The following is a 15181-nucleotide window of genomic DNA, read 5'->3' on the forward strand; positions in this document are numbered from 1 at the left end:
TTAAACGTACCGGTAACCGAAGGAACGAACTACGTTAGTTAGTTCGTTAAAGCTTAAACTAACTAAATAAATTATTACTTCGTTGTTCTCTCTCTCTCTCTCTCTCTCTCTCTCTCTCTCTCCCTTCCTTCTCTCTCTCTCTCTCTCTCTCTCCCCCCCCTCCTCTCCCTCTCTCTCTTCTCTCTCGCAACGTCATCAACTTGAAAGAGTTTTCGCCAAACTAATTTGAAAACTCCTCTGAAATTGAATGTCGGAATTTCAAGTCACTTGATATTCTTGCGTTATCGGTATATAAAACACGCGATAATTTATTTTTCTCTCTTTCGTCACGCACATGCTTGAGTATCACGAAGACCCCTTCAATCTTGCTGGAATCGTTATCTAGAGCATGGCCTTTCTCTCTCGTCCGAGTTACGCTTGTCCCAAGTAGTCAGCCTAGGTAGCCTGACTCACCTGGTCCTCCGGATATTCGCTCTCACCTTTCGCTTGTGAAACATGTAACATTTTCATATAACGTGTTGCGGTGAGATTGGTGCTTTTGTCGTGCTTCATATATCCTGAATCTGATCATTATGATCAATTTTTTTAGACGCAAAATATATGCTTATATAAACGATAACTTTTTACGATTAGATACAGTGTTGTTATGTGCGGGACTAATTTAAAATGTTATTAGAGGACTGTTTTTTTATACTTGGACTAGTGTACACTTTTTGTATTAAAGTGAAATAGACATATGTTTGAAATTTGGCTAAAGCGAGATTGTGCAATAATTAAAAAACAAATGTTTGTAAAAACGAAAATGGGAACTTAACGGTTTCATTGTAGTTCAGTGCTTTTTTAGACACGCGGAAAACTAGTGACGATTACTTCAGTGAATCATCACTCGTGGTCATATGAGGTTCATTGTTGTAGAATGTCTCATTTTTGTGCGATGTACACGCGATATTTATTGTGATATGTTTATCTCTTAGGATTAGTTTAGGATTAATCTTTGACTAGTGAGAGAAACGTGAAATATGAGGGATAACTTGATGTATTGACAAAATAAGTCACAATCTTGACTCGACGTCATGATTTTCTCTGATCGTTTAATCTAAAGCGAGATGACTAAGTTCAGAGGTCCGTTGGTGCATCGGATGAGACGTGGGTATCACAGTTTGGCGGATATCACGACGACGAATGAAATGGACCGCTTATTGGTTTCATATGAAAATATAAGATTACTTGGGTTAGTATTCAAAATTGTTGTTTATACATACACTCAAGCTAAAAGTTTGGAAACAATTTTAAAAAATTGACATTTTTGGAATTACTCAAATATTTCGAACAATGTGTTTTTTTTTATTTTAATTCTTTAAATGTAATAATAGTTATTGGATTTAAAGAAAAATGTTAATTTAATTCAAAGAAAAGTGTTAATTTATAAAAAATTTCCAAAAATTTAGTCTTGAGTATAAGTAGAGTCAAATCCGAGAAATTAAGTCGTTGATTTTCTAGAGTTAATCTCGATGTAACATGTTTAACATTCTTCCGGCTGTTCGGAAAACGTCATATTCTTCTGTGTTTTAAATTAACCAAATATTAAATGGAAAAAACGAATAATTATGAGCCTTATTTAGGACTCATAATTACTACGCGGTAATTAGTGCGATTATCAACCTTATATTTTAAATCTTACATAAATATAATAACTGAACATTTCAATTTAAACCCCGTATTAAGATTCTTAATTGTCCATTTTTTTTTATTTAATATTTGTTTAATATTTGACTCAAGAGTCCAACTCTAATTATTTGCTTCAAATCGAATATCTTAAAACGCAAATATTCGTTATACTTCGAATTAAATCTCGCATTTACTTAGATCAAGCATTTTTTATATGATAAAATCGAACGATTTATATATAGTTTTTATTTGATTTATTTCTGTACGATAATTATAATTATTATTCAATATCATCATGCTTTGATGAAAATAATTATTATCTTATTTATTCATAGGCAAGAAAATTCACTCAGAGAAAAATAGTGTTGACAATTGTTATATTAATAAGTGATAAGTGTACATGTTTTATATAATAAGTGATGATTTTATATAATAAGTGATAAGTGCACATGTTTTATATATAGAATTAATGAACACATGGTTAGATTATTTTATAATTACAATAATGATAAAATAATTTATTCAACTATATATATATGTATATATATATATATATATACACACACACACAGTGAGAGCAAAAAGTATTCGTACAAGGAAATTTTTTATAAAAAAAATCTTATTTGTAAAAAATAAACATTAATTAGCAATTTTATATTCTTTTCTAATATAAACAAACGAGCTTTGCATATATTCCTGATTTTAGAAGCTAAATTTCTCAACTATACGAATACTTTTTGAGCATCCAAACAATATTATTTTTAATTTTCGCTTATTTTTCAGATGATATATTTTCTATAATTAATACACATCTCTTTGGTATATATAATTTTAAGAAATAAGTAGTAATCTAGTTTATTCTTTATGAATAAATTGTTAATTTATTGAGCAAGAATGATCGCCGAATCGACATCAAATTGATGTTGAAAATATTGTATCGATATCGATTTGATATCAATTCCACGACTCATTTCTCGCTGGATAATATTTACTTTTTAAAAATAAAGTTTTTTTAAAAAATATTTTCTCTATACGAATACTTTTTGCACTCACTGTACATTAATTACATAAATCTTGTATATAATTATCATCTACATATATAATTACTGCCATTATATCTTTTTCTCTGAGTACCGTGAGAATTTCACATGACGCTTTCTCAGGAACCAAAAAATATTATGCTTCAAGAATGTATTATAAGCTTGTACAATGGTCGCAATATTAGTGAGATTCTTATTAGAACCTCATTAATACGTATTTGAATTTTCATTAAGTTTCTTTTGCAGTATGCATAAATGTCTAGCTTGCCAAATGAAAGTTTATCATGAGCAGAAAGCGTACCTTTTATTTGAACTAGTAACTTTCACATGCGTTAAAATTAAGATCGCCTATCGTGCGACTTTTGAATAAGCTATACCTATTTCTGTATAACTTATATTTAATTACAACTTAATCAGAATTTACGCGTTAGCTGCGTCTTGCGATACAAAACCGCCAAGATGTATTCACGCCACGAGCGTCCTTGCTTGGCAATGTTGGATCTGCCTTTGACGTCGATCATGCTCGATTTATCGCGTATACTCCGTTTAATTTGACATTCTGTAATGATAAAATGCCACGTTGTTCAGCGATTAGAAAACCCTCATGCTTGTACATTTGCAGAAGAATAATACATATAGTATGCGTAATGAACGATTCGTCCTTATCTTTTACATTTATTATATTCCAAAAAAAACATTAGCCAGGAAATATGCACTCGTAAACATTACCAATTATATAATATTATATAATTATAGCTTTGTAATTGTATCGTACAAAAATAAGAAATATTTTATTTTTATATTCAAACTTAAAATTAGTACAGTCCAATTTACTTAAATCCTTGTTAAAATTTTGTGTTGAATTTTTAATCCAAATATTATCCGAATATTAATTTAACATAATGTGAATTTTTAAAATATTATTTGAATATTTTATATTAAATTGATATTTTAAACATTTTTTAGCTAAAATATATAATTTATGAGTAAATGAACAAATAACAAAATTAATGTATTTTAAAAATTTCACAAATTCTAAAATAATTCTAAAATAAATGAATAAATTAATTTAATATAGGTCATAAATGTTAATTTTACTGAAAAAATATACTTCCACAGTTTGCTTATAATTGTGTTAATGTTTTGTGTTAATTTTTTATATAATATCTGTCTTACTTTGTAACATATTCAGCTTATGTTAAATTAACACAAATATTTGAGTGGACCATTTGGGACACATGAAATGTATTAAATTTAACGCTCACGATTCCAGAAATGGATTATCCTTATCATTCCAAATTACTATTCTATTATAAATTATCCTTATATATCTTTTCAAATTATTATTTTAGATATTAATATTGTTGTTGACATGAGATATAAATCAACATAAATAAGTGAATCGTTTAAAATAGGGATGCTCCGGATATTCGAAAAATATCCAGTATATAGTATTATCCTGCACTTTTTTTTTATTATCTGACTATCTAACCGGATAGTCAGATATCATTAGTATCCGGAAATATATCCGGTTGAAATTTTATATTGAAAGTCATTGGATGCAGACTTCAATTCTTTTCAGCTGAACTTTGTACATAGTTCGTCTTTCCTCTTTTTCTTTTTACGTTGGGGAGATAAAAAAAAAGATAAATTGTGCAAGAAGTTCAGCTAAGGCTGTGGGGAAGCGATATCAGCGTTATCGTTCTATGTTTATTATTCATTAGACGTAAAACAGGAATAGAATATAGAGCGTGTTCCGAATTACACATGAAGCGCTTGCTGCATCATTTGTCCTTGTTGTTCCTCGAATATTAAAGAAGGATAAAATGATACATCATATCACCAACGACAAACTATTACAATCAACCCTAGGCAAATTTTTGTCTATATAAAAAGAGTTCTGAAGGCCCAGAAGTAATTAAAGAACACTGACATTATTAATAATTGATATAAATTTATGATTGTTAACATAAATATTTGGATAATATTAGGTATGGGAAAAAATTCGTGGCGTTTTTTAATGCCATCTAATGGGAAAAACGCCACGAACTTTTTCCCACACCTAATATATCATTAAATTTTATATATCATTAAATTTTAATTATATAGATGTTCTATAAATATATATGCTATATTTTATATATTGCTGCAAAATTATTTTTTCTCTTTTATTACAATTATTATACAATTATCTCTATTGATAATCAAACAATCTATTGATAATCAAACTCGAATGATAATATTAAAATCATAATTATTATCACTATTTTTCCCTTACAGTCCTTTCCTTTTTATTCCTTTTCCTTTTTATTCTCTCTCTCTTCTTTTTCTTTTTTTTTTAAGTTACATTGTCCCGGAATCCGGAAAATATCAGATATCTGACTCGAAAATTGCCTTCTCGGATATCCGATCGGACATCAGATATCCGATGTTACATTCTTTTCGGATATCCGATATCTGGAGACACGGTAGTGTCTCGGCGTTAATATATCCGATATTCAATAATTTTACGATTCTGTGCATCCCTACACGTGAAATGTTTTAAATTTAACAAACGATTCATTCCAACTTATATTGATTTATGTCTCACGTGTCAACACATGGAACAATAATTTAAAGGTAAGTAAGGATAATCCATTTCTGGTATCATAAGTGTTAAGTTTAATGGCAAGTGCAGGTGTAATGAAGAGTAATTTGGAATGATAAGGATTACCCATTTATCTTTATCATTTCAAATTATCATTCTAATTTTATGTGTGTGTGTGTGTGGGTGTATGATCTTATCTTTGTAAATTATTATTTTAGAATTATTATTATTGTTTTCCCACATGTTGAATATTTTAATTAAATTGATATTTTAAACATTTTTTAGGCTAAAATAATTTATGAGTAAATGAATAAATAACAAAATTAATATATTTTAAAACGTAAATTCTAAAATAAATGAATAAAATCCTACAATATTAATTTAATGTAGGTAATATAGATGTTGACACGTAAGACATATAAGGCTGCGATCAAAGTCTCACTACAAAGCTTGAAGCGTTTGGTTGATCAATTACAAAAAAGAATTTTACAAATTGACCAATCAAAAATTTAAAGCATTTGTAACATTGCGTTGACCGTACTTTTGGTCAATATAAATTTGAGTGGATTATTTGGGACATATAAAGTATGTTAAATTTAAATTATTTCTATCACATTCAATCGAAAATTATTTCCTTGAGATTAAAATAGGACGAGAAAAATATTTGAGGGAAAGTTCAGTCTTCGTTCGTGAGGGTGAAATCGATTTAATCTCGATTATCCCCTAACCGGCATCTTCCATGGAATTCCAAGTATTCGAGCTCTTCATTGAACGGTCCTTTGGTGCCTTCAGGTCAGCATTGCCACGTATGCCGAGCTGGTCGCATATCAGCTGGCTACGCGTGATCGTCCGGCTTTTATCCTCTCTGTTGAACGCAACAAAGAAGTGCCGTGGGCAAAAAGGTGATCCGTGAGCAACCGTGAGCGATCGTGGGACAGGCGATTAGTGAAGTTATCAGTCGCTCGGTGATATCAATTCGTGTCGAGTATCGCGTAATATTTTGGTGCCGTGTATTCCCCACTTATACGCCGCCTTCGATTCGCAAGATTGTAGAAATCGCGAACGTCCACGTTTCTGTAATCTGCTGGCGAAAAATCACATTTCTATAGGGGTGACCGATCGCGATTGACGATCGTTCGTTTCCCTTGATAATTCTCTCCATAGCGTGTCTAATTACCTGAAATAGTCGGACGATAGTTGGACGTTGAAGTTTCCATGGTGAATAGCGATAGGAAATCCGATTCGGTTTGTTAACGTTCGTTGCAATCGAATCACGATTTTGTATCGCGGTTTTTATCAAAGAATAGGTAGACAATGAAGTAGAATTTTCCTTGATAACGTAAAATTTTCCCGCAAGAACTTCTCTCGTAACGATTAATGTTCACTTAGGAAAATCGGTTACATAGAAACATATTGCGTATGTTATTTATTTTTTAAAATTTTGTTACAATGCTCGAGTAAATAAAAACAGGGACATCCTTCTAAAGTAATTTTTCTGAAATAGTTTTCCAAAAGCTAATATCTTTAGCGTTTGTGGAATACGCTATTAGCACTATTGTATCGTTCTACCTTTATTGTTTATTGGACGCAAAACAGGGGGCTAAAATGATGTAATTAGTGCTGATAGTTATTAATGCTGATCTCTGAACACAGCCAAGCATGTTTCTAGAAAATTATTTCAGAAAAATAATTATTTTAGAAAGATATTCTTATTTATTTACTCGATCATTGCAAACTTTTAAAGTCACATGTGCAATATGTTATTACAATTGATTTTCCTGAACATTCTTATATTTCAAAATTGACAGTTATAAAAACAGGTATAAAAAATTGACAGTTTTTTAAATTAGCAAATATCTACTTCGATTTGTTGAAAATATAACTTTGTTCCAAATTTTTTTTTTCAACTCTGCATGCTTATTTATCGTGCCGGACGATAAGAAATAGATAATTTTCGAGAGTCTGAATTGAAGAAGATAAGAAATCATGACGTAAAATATTGCAACAAAGATATTTTTAAAAACTTCAAGATTTAGTATTGGAAAACTTCAGGCTCTATTTGATGATGAATAGTGAAGAAAGGCTGCCTCTTCTTGGTGGTAAAACTTATGGCGCCGTTAATACTTTTTGGTAAGCTCTTTGGAGAATTGCTTAATTGTTATATAATGTTACATTTTCAAGAAACATTGTTAGGAAATTCTATAAAATTGCTCAAGATTTAATTTATTTTCTATTTTCTTGTAGATCAAATGAAATAAAAAAAAATGGAGATTCGAATAGATCTCAGCCACTTTTGAATAGTTTTAGGAATGATTATTTATATAATTTTTTAAGCATCTTTTTTAACATGACACAAGAATAGCTTCAAAAAATCGAATTGAAACGAAATTGAACTCGCACATTAACTTTCTCCTCATTAATTTTCTTGATCGCGGAAAAAACGACTTTGCTGAAATATTCAAAATTTCAGATAGAGATCCGAAAATAATTTTGTTGGATCACCATCAAAATAATTACGTATAAGAATCTCAAACATGATGAACAATAATATTGATATTAGGAATGACATTAGGAAAATATTGACTTAGGAATCAATTTGAATGTGCTACATAATTATTTTGAATTATTTTTTTTAAATAAAATTATTTTCAGATCTGTATCTAGCTAAATTTTTAGATACTTCAGCAAAACTATTCTTTTCATGTATAATTATATATTTTAATATCAAATTTATAAATTATAATCCTGTCTGCGTAGTATTCGAGTGAATCAATTTATTTGCGTGACGTTTACAATATAACTTTGTTCAATGCAACTTATAATGCAACAACAATTTACAATGTAACTTCAATGAATATTGTTGTCTGCAGAACTCGCTGAGAAATTTGTTTGTATGTCGACTGCAGTCGACATACTATTGTTATCCGCGAGCCGTGGATTGCAGATAAAGAGAATTTTTGACGAAATTCGAGATATGTATGACCGACTGAGGTCTTCTTTCCATTGTCTTCTGATGATAGATCATTGCATGTTAAACATCATTGAAATTCTCTACTATAAATTAATAGCGCACGTCCTTAACTTGTAATTTTGTTGAATTTCCTTGAAACTTTTGTGATATCTTATCTACCTATTGCTTATAATGATGAATATGAGATTTCTCAGTTTATCGCATCAGTCAGATAGGTTGCGCAAATGTATAAAAAAGATTATCATAGTGAATAAAATATTAACCAGTTTAAAATATTGCATCGTAGCTAGTTATTCCGCAATTTATTTTATGTGATAATCACACAATCGTCTTGTGTCTATCTTAAGTCGTGAGTCCACAATACTAGAAATTGGTCCGAGATCTCAAATGGAAAAAGAATTGACTAATCGTATTTATCATGTGATTAAATTGTTCAAATGTAATTGTTAATTCTTTGTAAAGAATTTGTTAATTCTTTCTGTCTCCAAAATCTCCGAGCGATTTCTAGTATCATGGACATAAGGCTTTAGAATAAAATATATGGAATATCATTAAAAGAAGTAATAAAGCCTAAATATAAAATGTGATTACTAATTTATTAAAATAGTATAAAGTAATATATTTATTACATTATAAGATAATACAGTAAATGTATTAAAGAACAAAAGATAAATGAGTGTGTTCCTGGATAAAAAAAGAAGAATAAATGTTCCTAATATGATCGCAAATGCTTTATTATCGAAATAATGAATACAAATAATGACTGAAATAATGACTAAATCAGGTCAAGCATGCTTAGGCACATGTGAAAACAAAAAATATACCACTTGACTTTTAAAGCTATTATATATAATAATATTGTATGTGCGAATACATTATTTCGAAGCATTTGCGACCTAATATTCATTCAATAGCAATATTATCATCAATAGGAAAATTTGTTTTTTTTATCCAAGAATATGCTTACAAAGTTTTAAAACATATTTTTTACTTATTCTGCACAATTATTTTATATATATATTACATTTATTATATAAATATTATACAGGGTGAGGTTTCAATTTAATTTGAAAACCTTGAATATTTTACTTATTTTTGATAGTATGAAAAAATGTTTTAGATGAAAATAAAATAATTTTGAAAGGGACGTATTTTTTTACGGGATTGAAGTTTTTTCTACATGAAAGCATATAGATAAAAGTCACCTTAAAGCGATTTAATTTATAGATATTTTTGCATAAAAACTAGTAAAATTCAGATTATTAATTGGCATTTTTCACACATCATATTATACTAAATTTCAATAATGAAATACATTGTATTCTATGAAAAACTAAATTAAGATCGATAATGTCTCAGCTTTATTGTACCAAAGCTATAGGAATCACTTACGCGTTGCACAATTCTGAGTTTACTGTTAAATTTTACAGGGATGGCTCCGACGACACCGATTACGAGGGTACCACGCACCTGGTGCGCGTACCGCGCGTGTCGGAAACACGGCAGCTCGTGGAGGAGACCAACACGGTTAAAATCAACATTAAGGGCATGACCTGCCAGAGTTGCGTGACAAACATCGAGAGGATAATCGGCAAACGGCCCGATGTCGTTAACCTCAGGGTAATTTTGGAGGAGAAAGCCGGCTATATTAAGTATAAGACCAATGAGACTACGCCACAAATATTGGCGGAGGCGATCGAAGAAATGGGGTTCACCGCTACCCCGTCCGACGAGTCTACGGAATACGAAGAGAAAATTTCTTCAGTACTTAGCACTAGTATCTGCTTCATACACATAGAAGGAATGACGTGTACATCATGTGTTAAAAACATCACCGGTGAGTTGACATCTGAAGATAAAATAAACTCGGGGTGCGTGACTCATCGATACCGTATCTGAAAACTAGATACTAAGGAATCTAAATTCTTTTATTCTATCTGTAATTTTTGCATCCATTTAAAAAAAAGATTGTATATGAACAAGATTGATTATCAATGATTGTTTATATATGAATGAGCAATCATTATCAATCAATCTTGTTCATATATAAGCAATAACTAATGTTTGAAATTTTGAAATTTTGATGCTTTGTATTCAGATCTTGCTTAGATCCGACATTTCCTTACATTTGTAAGAGTCATATATATCTTCTTCTGTAGGTGCTCTGTCCAAAAAGCCCAGTATAAAGAACGTGAGCATCAGCCTGAAGAATAAAGAAGCCAAAATTTATTACAGTACTGACTTAACGCCCAATCAGATAGCAATTTATATACAAGAGTTGGGCTTCAACGCGTATGTGAAAGAAACGGATGACATTGAGAGATCGCAATCGGATCTTGTTCTTAATAAAAAGAAGAAGAAGAAAGAAGTGGAAAAAAAGAAGGTAGAGAAGGAGGTGATATTGCAAGCAAACGGAGCTGGTGATATCAAAGAACTGTCGAAAGAACAAAAGTGCTTCTTGCATGTAACAGTACGTTATGCCTTGTATTTTTGTACATATTTACAAATTTTCCATGTAATGATATAATGCTTCGCTTTAGCATTATAAACGAATAATGGATTGATTTTTTATTTAAAAAAGGGTATGACTTGCGGTTCCTGCGTTGCTGCGATAGAGAAACACTGCAAAAAGCTGTACGGCGTAAACAGCATATTAGTGGCTTTGATGGCTGCTAAGGCAGAAGTCACATACGATCCCAGCAAAATAAGAGCGGGAGATATCGCTTCCAGTATATCAGAATTGGGTTTCCCTACGACCTTAATTGAGGAATGTGGGAGTGGAGAAGGCGATGTCGAATTAAAAGTAAGATAATTGAAGATTTAAGTTATATTTTCAGATTGTGGTATTAATATTAATTGAAAACAGATATCTCTTTGACTATTTAATTGGTAAATAAATCCCACTTGTCTATAATGGTATAAAAAGATTTTAATTTAAATTAGAGAAAGTTAGAAATATCTGCGTTCAGAAGAAAGCCGCTCAGTGAGCGCTTAACGATTTTTTTTTCTGATTGATCAGTCATTTGTAGTATCAAGAGAACCATAGTCTGATTCTTGCATTTAGTACTTTGCTGAATCTAAATGTACAAATCAATTATAATAAAGAAAACGTTCAGTAGCTTTGTCTTCTGAATTATTTTGTATATACATCTTACGTAACACAATCTTGACTGACAAGTTGATTTCAGATCATGGGCATGACGTGCGCATCGTGCGTGAATAAAATAGAATCAGCCGTAAAAAGGCTACCTGGTATACGATCGGCGATGGTTGCTCTAGCAACGCAGCGGGGAAAGTTCAAGTACGACGTGGAAAAGACCGGTATTAGAGATATCGTCGAATGTATCAATAAATTAGGGTTTACGGCCCAACTATTTAGCAATCGAGATAAGGAGAGTAGAGACTACTTGGATCAAAAGTAAATACAATTTTGATAATTGAATAATGTATGCATTGCAATATGCAAGAGTTTTTAATGATCATTGTCTGTGTTGCAGAGAAGAGATAAGTAAATGGCGAACGGCATTCTTGGTATCGCTGATTTTCGGAGTTCCATGTATGGCAACGATGACATATTTTATGATAGTTATGTCCTATGGTAATAAAACGCACGAGGAGATGTGTTGCATAGTGCCTGGGCTTTCCTGGGAAAATCTGTTACTCCTCGTGTTCTCCACACCAGTGCAGGTATGCGCAATATAATAAACACATTTATCTTTATCTCGCCGTGTATGTTTTGAATTAATTATTCGCATTACTATTCGTGCGCGCAGTTCTTTGGCGGTTGGCATTTCTACGTGCAAGCCTATAAAGCTTTGAAACATTGTACGACTAACATGGACGTTTTAATCTCAATGACTACCACGATCTCATATCTTTACTCTATCGCCGTTCTCACTGCCGCTATAATAATGAAAGAGAACGTCAGTCCACAAACATTCTTCGACACTCCACCAATGCTTCTTGTCTTCATCAGTCTGGGAAGATGGCTCGAACATGTAGCGAAGGTATTTTATACTTCAATTTCTTCTGTATAAAAAGATATATAAAATATATTATTATATATATGAAAAATAACTTCAAAATATATTTTGTTTTTAGGGAAAAACATCCGAAGCTCTCTCAAAACTATTATCTTTGAAAGCCACAGATGCTGTGTTGGTTTCGTTAGGATCCAATAATGAAATACTATCGGAACGCTTGATAAGCATCGATCTGGTACAACGCGGTGACGTACTGAAAGTAGTCCAAGGCGCCAAAGTGCCCGTTGACGGCCGCGTACTGTCCGGTCAGTCTGCATGCGACGAAAGTCTAATTACAGGTGAGAGCATGCCAGTGCCAAAGAAGAAAGGTTCATTGGTAATCGGCGGTTCGATCAATCAGAATGGACCATTGCTGGTCACCGCCACTCATACGGGTGAACACACAACGCTGGCGCAGATCGTTCGCTTGGTGGAGGAGGCGCAAACGAACAAAGCACCTATTCAGCATTTGGCTGACAAGATAGCCGGCTATTTCATACCCCTGGTTATAGCAGTTTCCATAGTGACGCTAGTGATTTGGATTATTATCGGCTATATAAATGTCGAGCAGCTGCCTATATCACACAATGATCAAATCAATAAGCACGGTATGAATCGCGAGGAGATCATATTTCAGTACGCTTTTAGAAGTGCCCTGGCAGTACTCGCGATCGCTTGTCCTTGTGCGCTCGGCTTGGCCACACCGACCGCGGTTATGGTTGGTACAGGCGTAGGCGCGCTGAACGGCATCCTAATTAAAGGCGCTGAGCCACTGGAGAATGCGCACAAAGTCAAATGCGTTCTCTTCGACAAAACGGGAACGTTGACGCACGGTACTCCTACCGTCACCAAGATCGCTTTATTCGTGGAAGAGAGGATCTGTTCACTGGGGAAAATGCTGTTAGTCGTTGGCACTGCAGAAATAAACAGCGAGCATCCTATCGCATCAGGTAAACATCATATTTCTTGTGTAATTATATTTATATTAATGTTTAATTACGCGAAAAAGAACATGTAATGATTAATTCTTTTTGAAGCGATCGTACGTTTCGTGAAAGAGACACTCGGATTGACGACTACTGGACAGTACTCGAATTTCCAAGCGGTTGCTGGTTGCGGTTTAAAATGTAAAGTAACTCATTTGGACGGCGCACTGTTCGAAGTATTGAAATCCGAACAGATCGTCAACTACATGAATCATGCATACGATTCGCCAGTTGGAACGTACATTCTCAATAACGTGCCTATCGAAGCTATGCCGATTGCCGAGATAACACAAGAGAAGCAAAACATAGATCTACAATTACTTTTAAGTCCTGGTATGCGTGGCGATCCAGGTGACTTAGACGACATGTATGAGGTCTGTATCGGTAATCGGGAATGGATGCGCCGGAATGCGATCAATATTCCAGAGGAGGTTGAGAGGCAAATGGTTAACGAGGAGGATCTAGGACATACCGCAGTTTTAGTCTCGATAAACAATATGCTTGTCGCCATGATCAGTGTCGCCGATACAGTGAAACCCGAGGCACATCTCGCCGTTTACACCTTAAAGAAAATGGGATTGCAGGTAATTCTTTTGACGGGCGATAACAGGAAAACTGCGGCTTCGATTGCCAAACAGGTACGAAATGAGATCCTCTTATACTTATAAGATTTAATTTCTGCAATAAAATCAATTTCTATTGGCTTTATTTCCTGGAAATATATAGGTTGGCATCAGTAAAGTTTTCGCGGAAGTTTTACCATCACACAAGGTGGCTAAAATTCAGCGACTGCAGGATCAGGGTCTGAGAGTCGCCATGGTGGGAGATGGTGTCAATGACAGTCCGGCTCTAGCTCAATCAGATGTCGGCATTGCTATCGCATCGGGAACAGATGTTGCTGTGGAGGCTGCCGACGTAGTTTTGATGCGCGTAAGTCATATACCAATGATAAAGTGAAAGTAATATGTCTTACAAATTGTTACATGAAAATAATGTCAAATCTTTTGCAGAACGATCTTCTGGACGTAATCGCGTGTTTAGATCTATCGAGAAAAACAGTCTATAGGATAAGACTGAATTTCTTACTCGCTAGTGTCTACAATCTTCTCGGCATTCCCATAGCTGCCGGGGTATTTAGCTCTTTTGGTTTCTTTCTACAGCCATGGATGTCTTCCGCCGCTATGGCTTTAAGTAGCGTGTCAGTAGTAGGAAGTTCCTTATTATTGAAACTGTGAGTAATTATATCTCTTTTTAATTTTTAAAATATTTATGTCGTTTTAAAAAAAGAAAGAGATCGAAAAATTATATTATTTCATAATGAATAGGATATTTTAATGTATATTAATTATTTATGCAGTTATCGTAAACCAACTAAAGCCACATTGGAAACTTCCGAATATACAGCAGCTATGCAAGCCCATTCCACAGCTCGAACGATCGAATTGGATACGATATCACTTCATCGTGGATTGGATGATTCGGTCGTACCAATAAATAGATCGACATCCACATTGTCCAGGTATAGGCAAATGAATATGTTGCGTTTACAAAACTCCATTGGCAGCAACTCCATTGCTTAACATTCTACACAACTAACTGATATTAACTCTGGGAGGAAATTATTTGTTTCTTATACTAACCATGTACAAAATGCCAAACTTATTTTTGATAATGCAACTTATGCTCTTCCCTTTCTTCGCTTATTGCTTATTGAATATTGTGTTTATAATTATTGTTTGCGAATAATATAATCATATGTAACTAATCGATAACTTCATGCTTAATACCCTTTGTAAATAACTTATACAATTTAATTAAGTACATATTTTGATAAACATAGGTCTTGTAAAATATACTTTATATATTATATATATATATATATATATATATATATATATTAGTGTAGG

At 32.8% G+C, this 15181-nt stretch overlaps 1 protein-coding gene across 1 annotated transcript in view; it reads left to right on the top strand.

The window, feature by feature from the left end:
* LOC105620061 (copper-transporting ATPase 1) overlaps positions 1-15181 on the top strand; it is a 22993-nt gene that overhangs the window by 6656 nt on the left and 1156 nt on the right. Inside the window, exons 3-13 of the mRNA XM_012201570.1 lie at positions 9697-10103; positions 10426-10736; positions 10848-11069; positions 11455-11684; positions 11764-11953; positions 12040-12273; positions 12368-13238; positions 13326-13912; positions 14001-14204; positions 14285-14505; positions 14632-14793. Coding sequence (XP_012056960.1) covers positions 9697-10103; positions 10426-10736; positions 10848-11069; positions 11455-11684; positions 11764-11953; positions 12040-12273; positions 12368-13238; positions 13326-13912; positions 14001-14204; positions 14285-14505; positions 14632-14793 — 3639 coding nt within the window. The remainder of the gene's footprint in view (positions 1-9696; positions 10104-10425; positions 10737-10847; positions 11070-11454; positions 11685-11763; positions 11954-12039; positions 12274-12367; positions 13239-13325; positions 13913-14000; positions 14205-14284; positions 14506-14631; positions 14794-15181) is intronic.

Source organism: Atta cephalotes (assembly GCF_000143395.1).
Source record: "Atta cephalotes unplaced genomic scaffold scaffold00024, whole genome shotgun sequence".
NCBI lineage: Eukaryota > Metazoa > Arthropoda > Insecta > Hymenoptera > Formicidae > Atta > Atta cephalotes.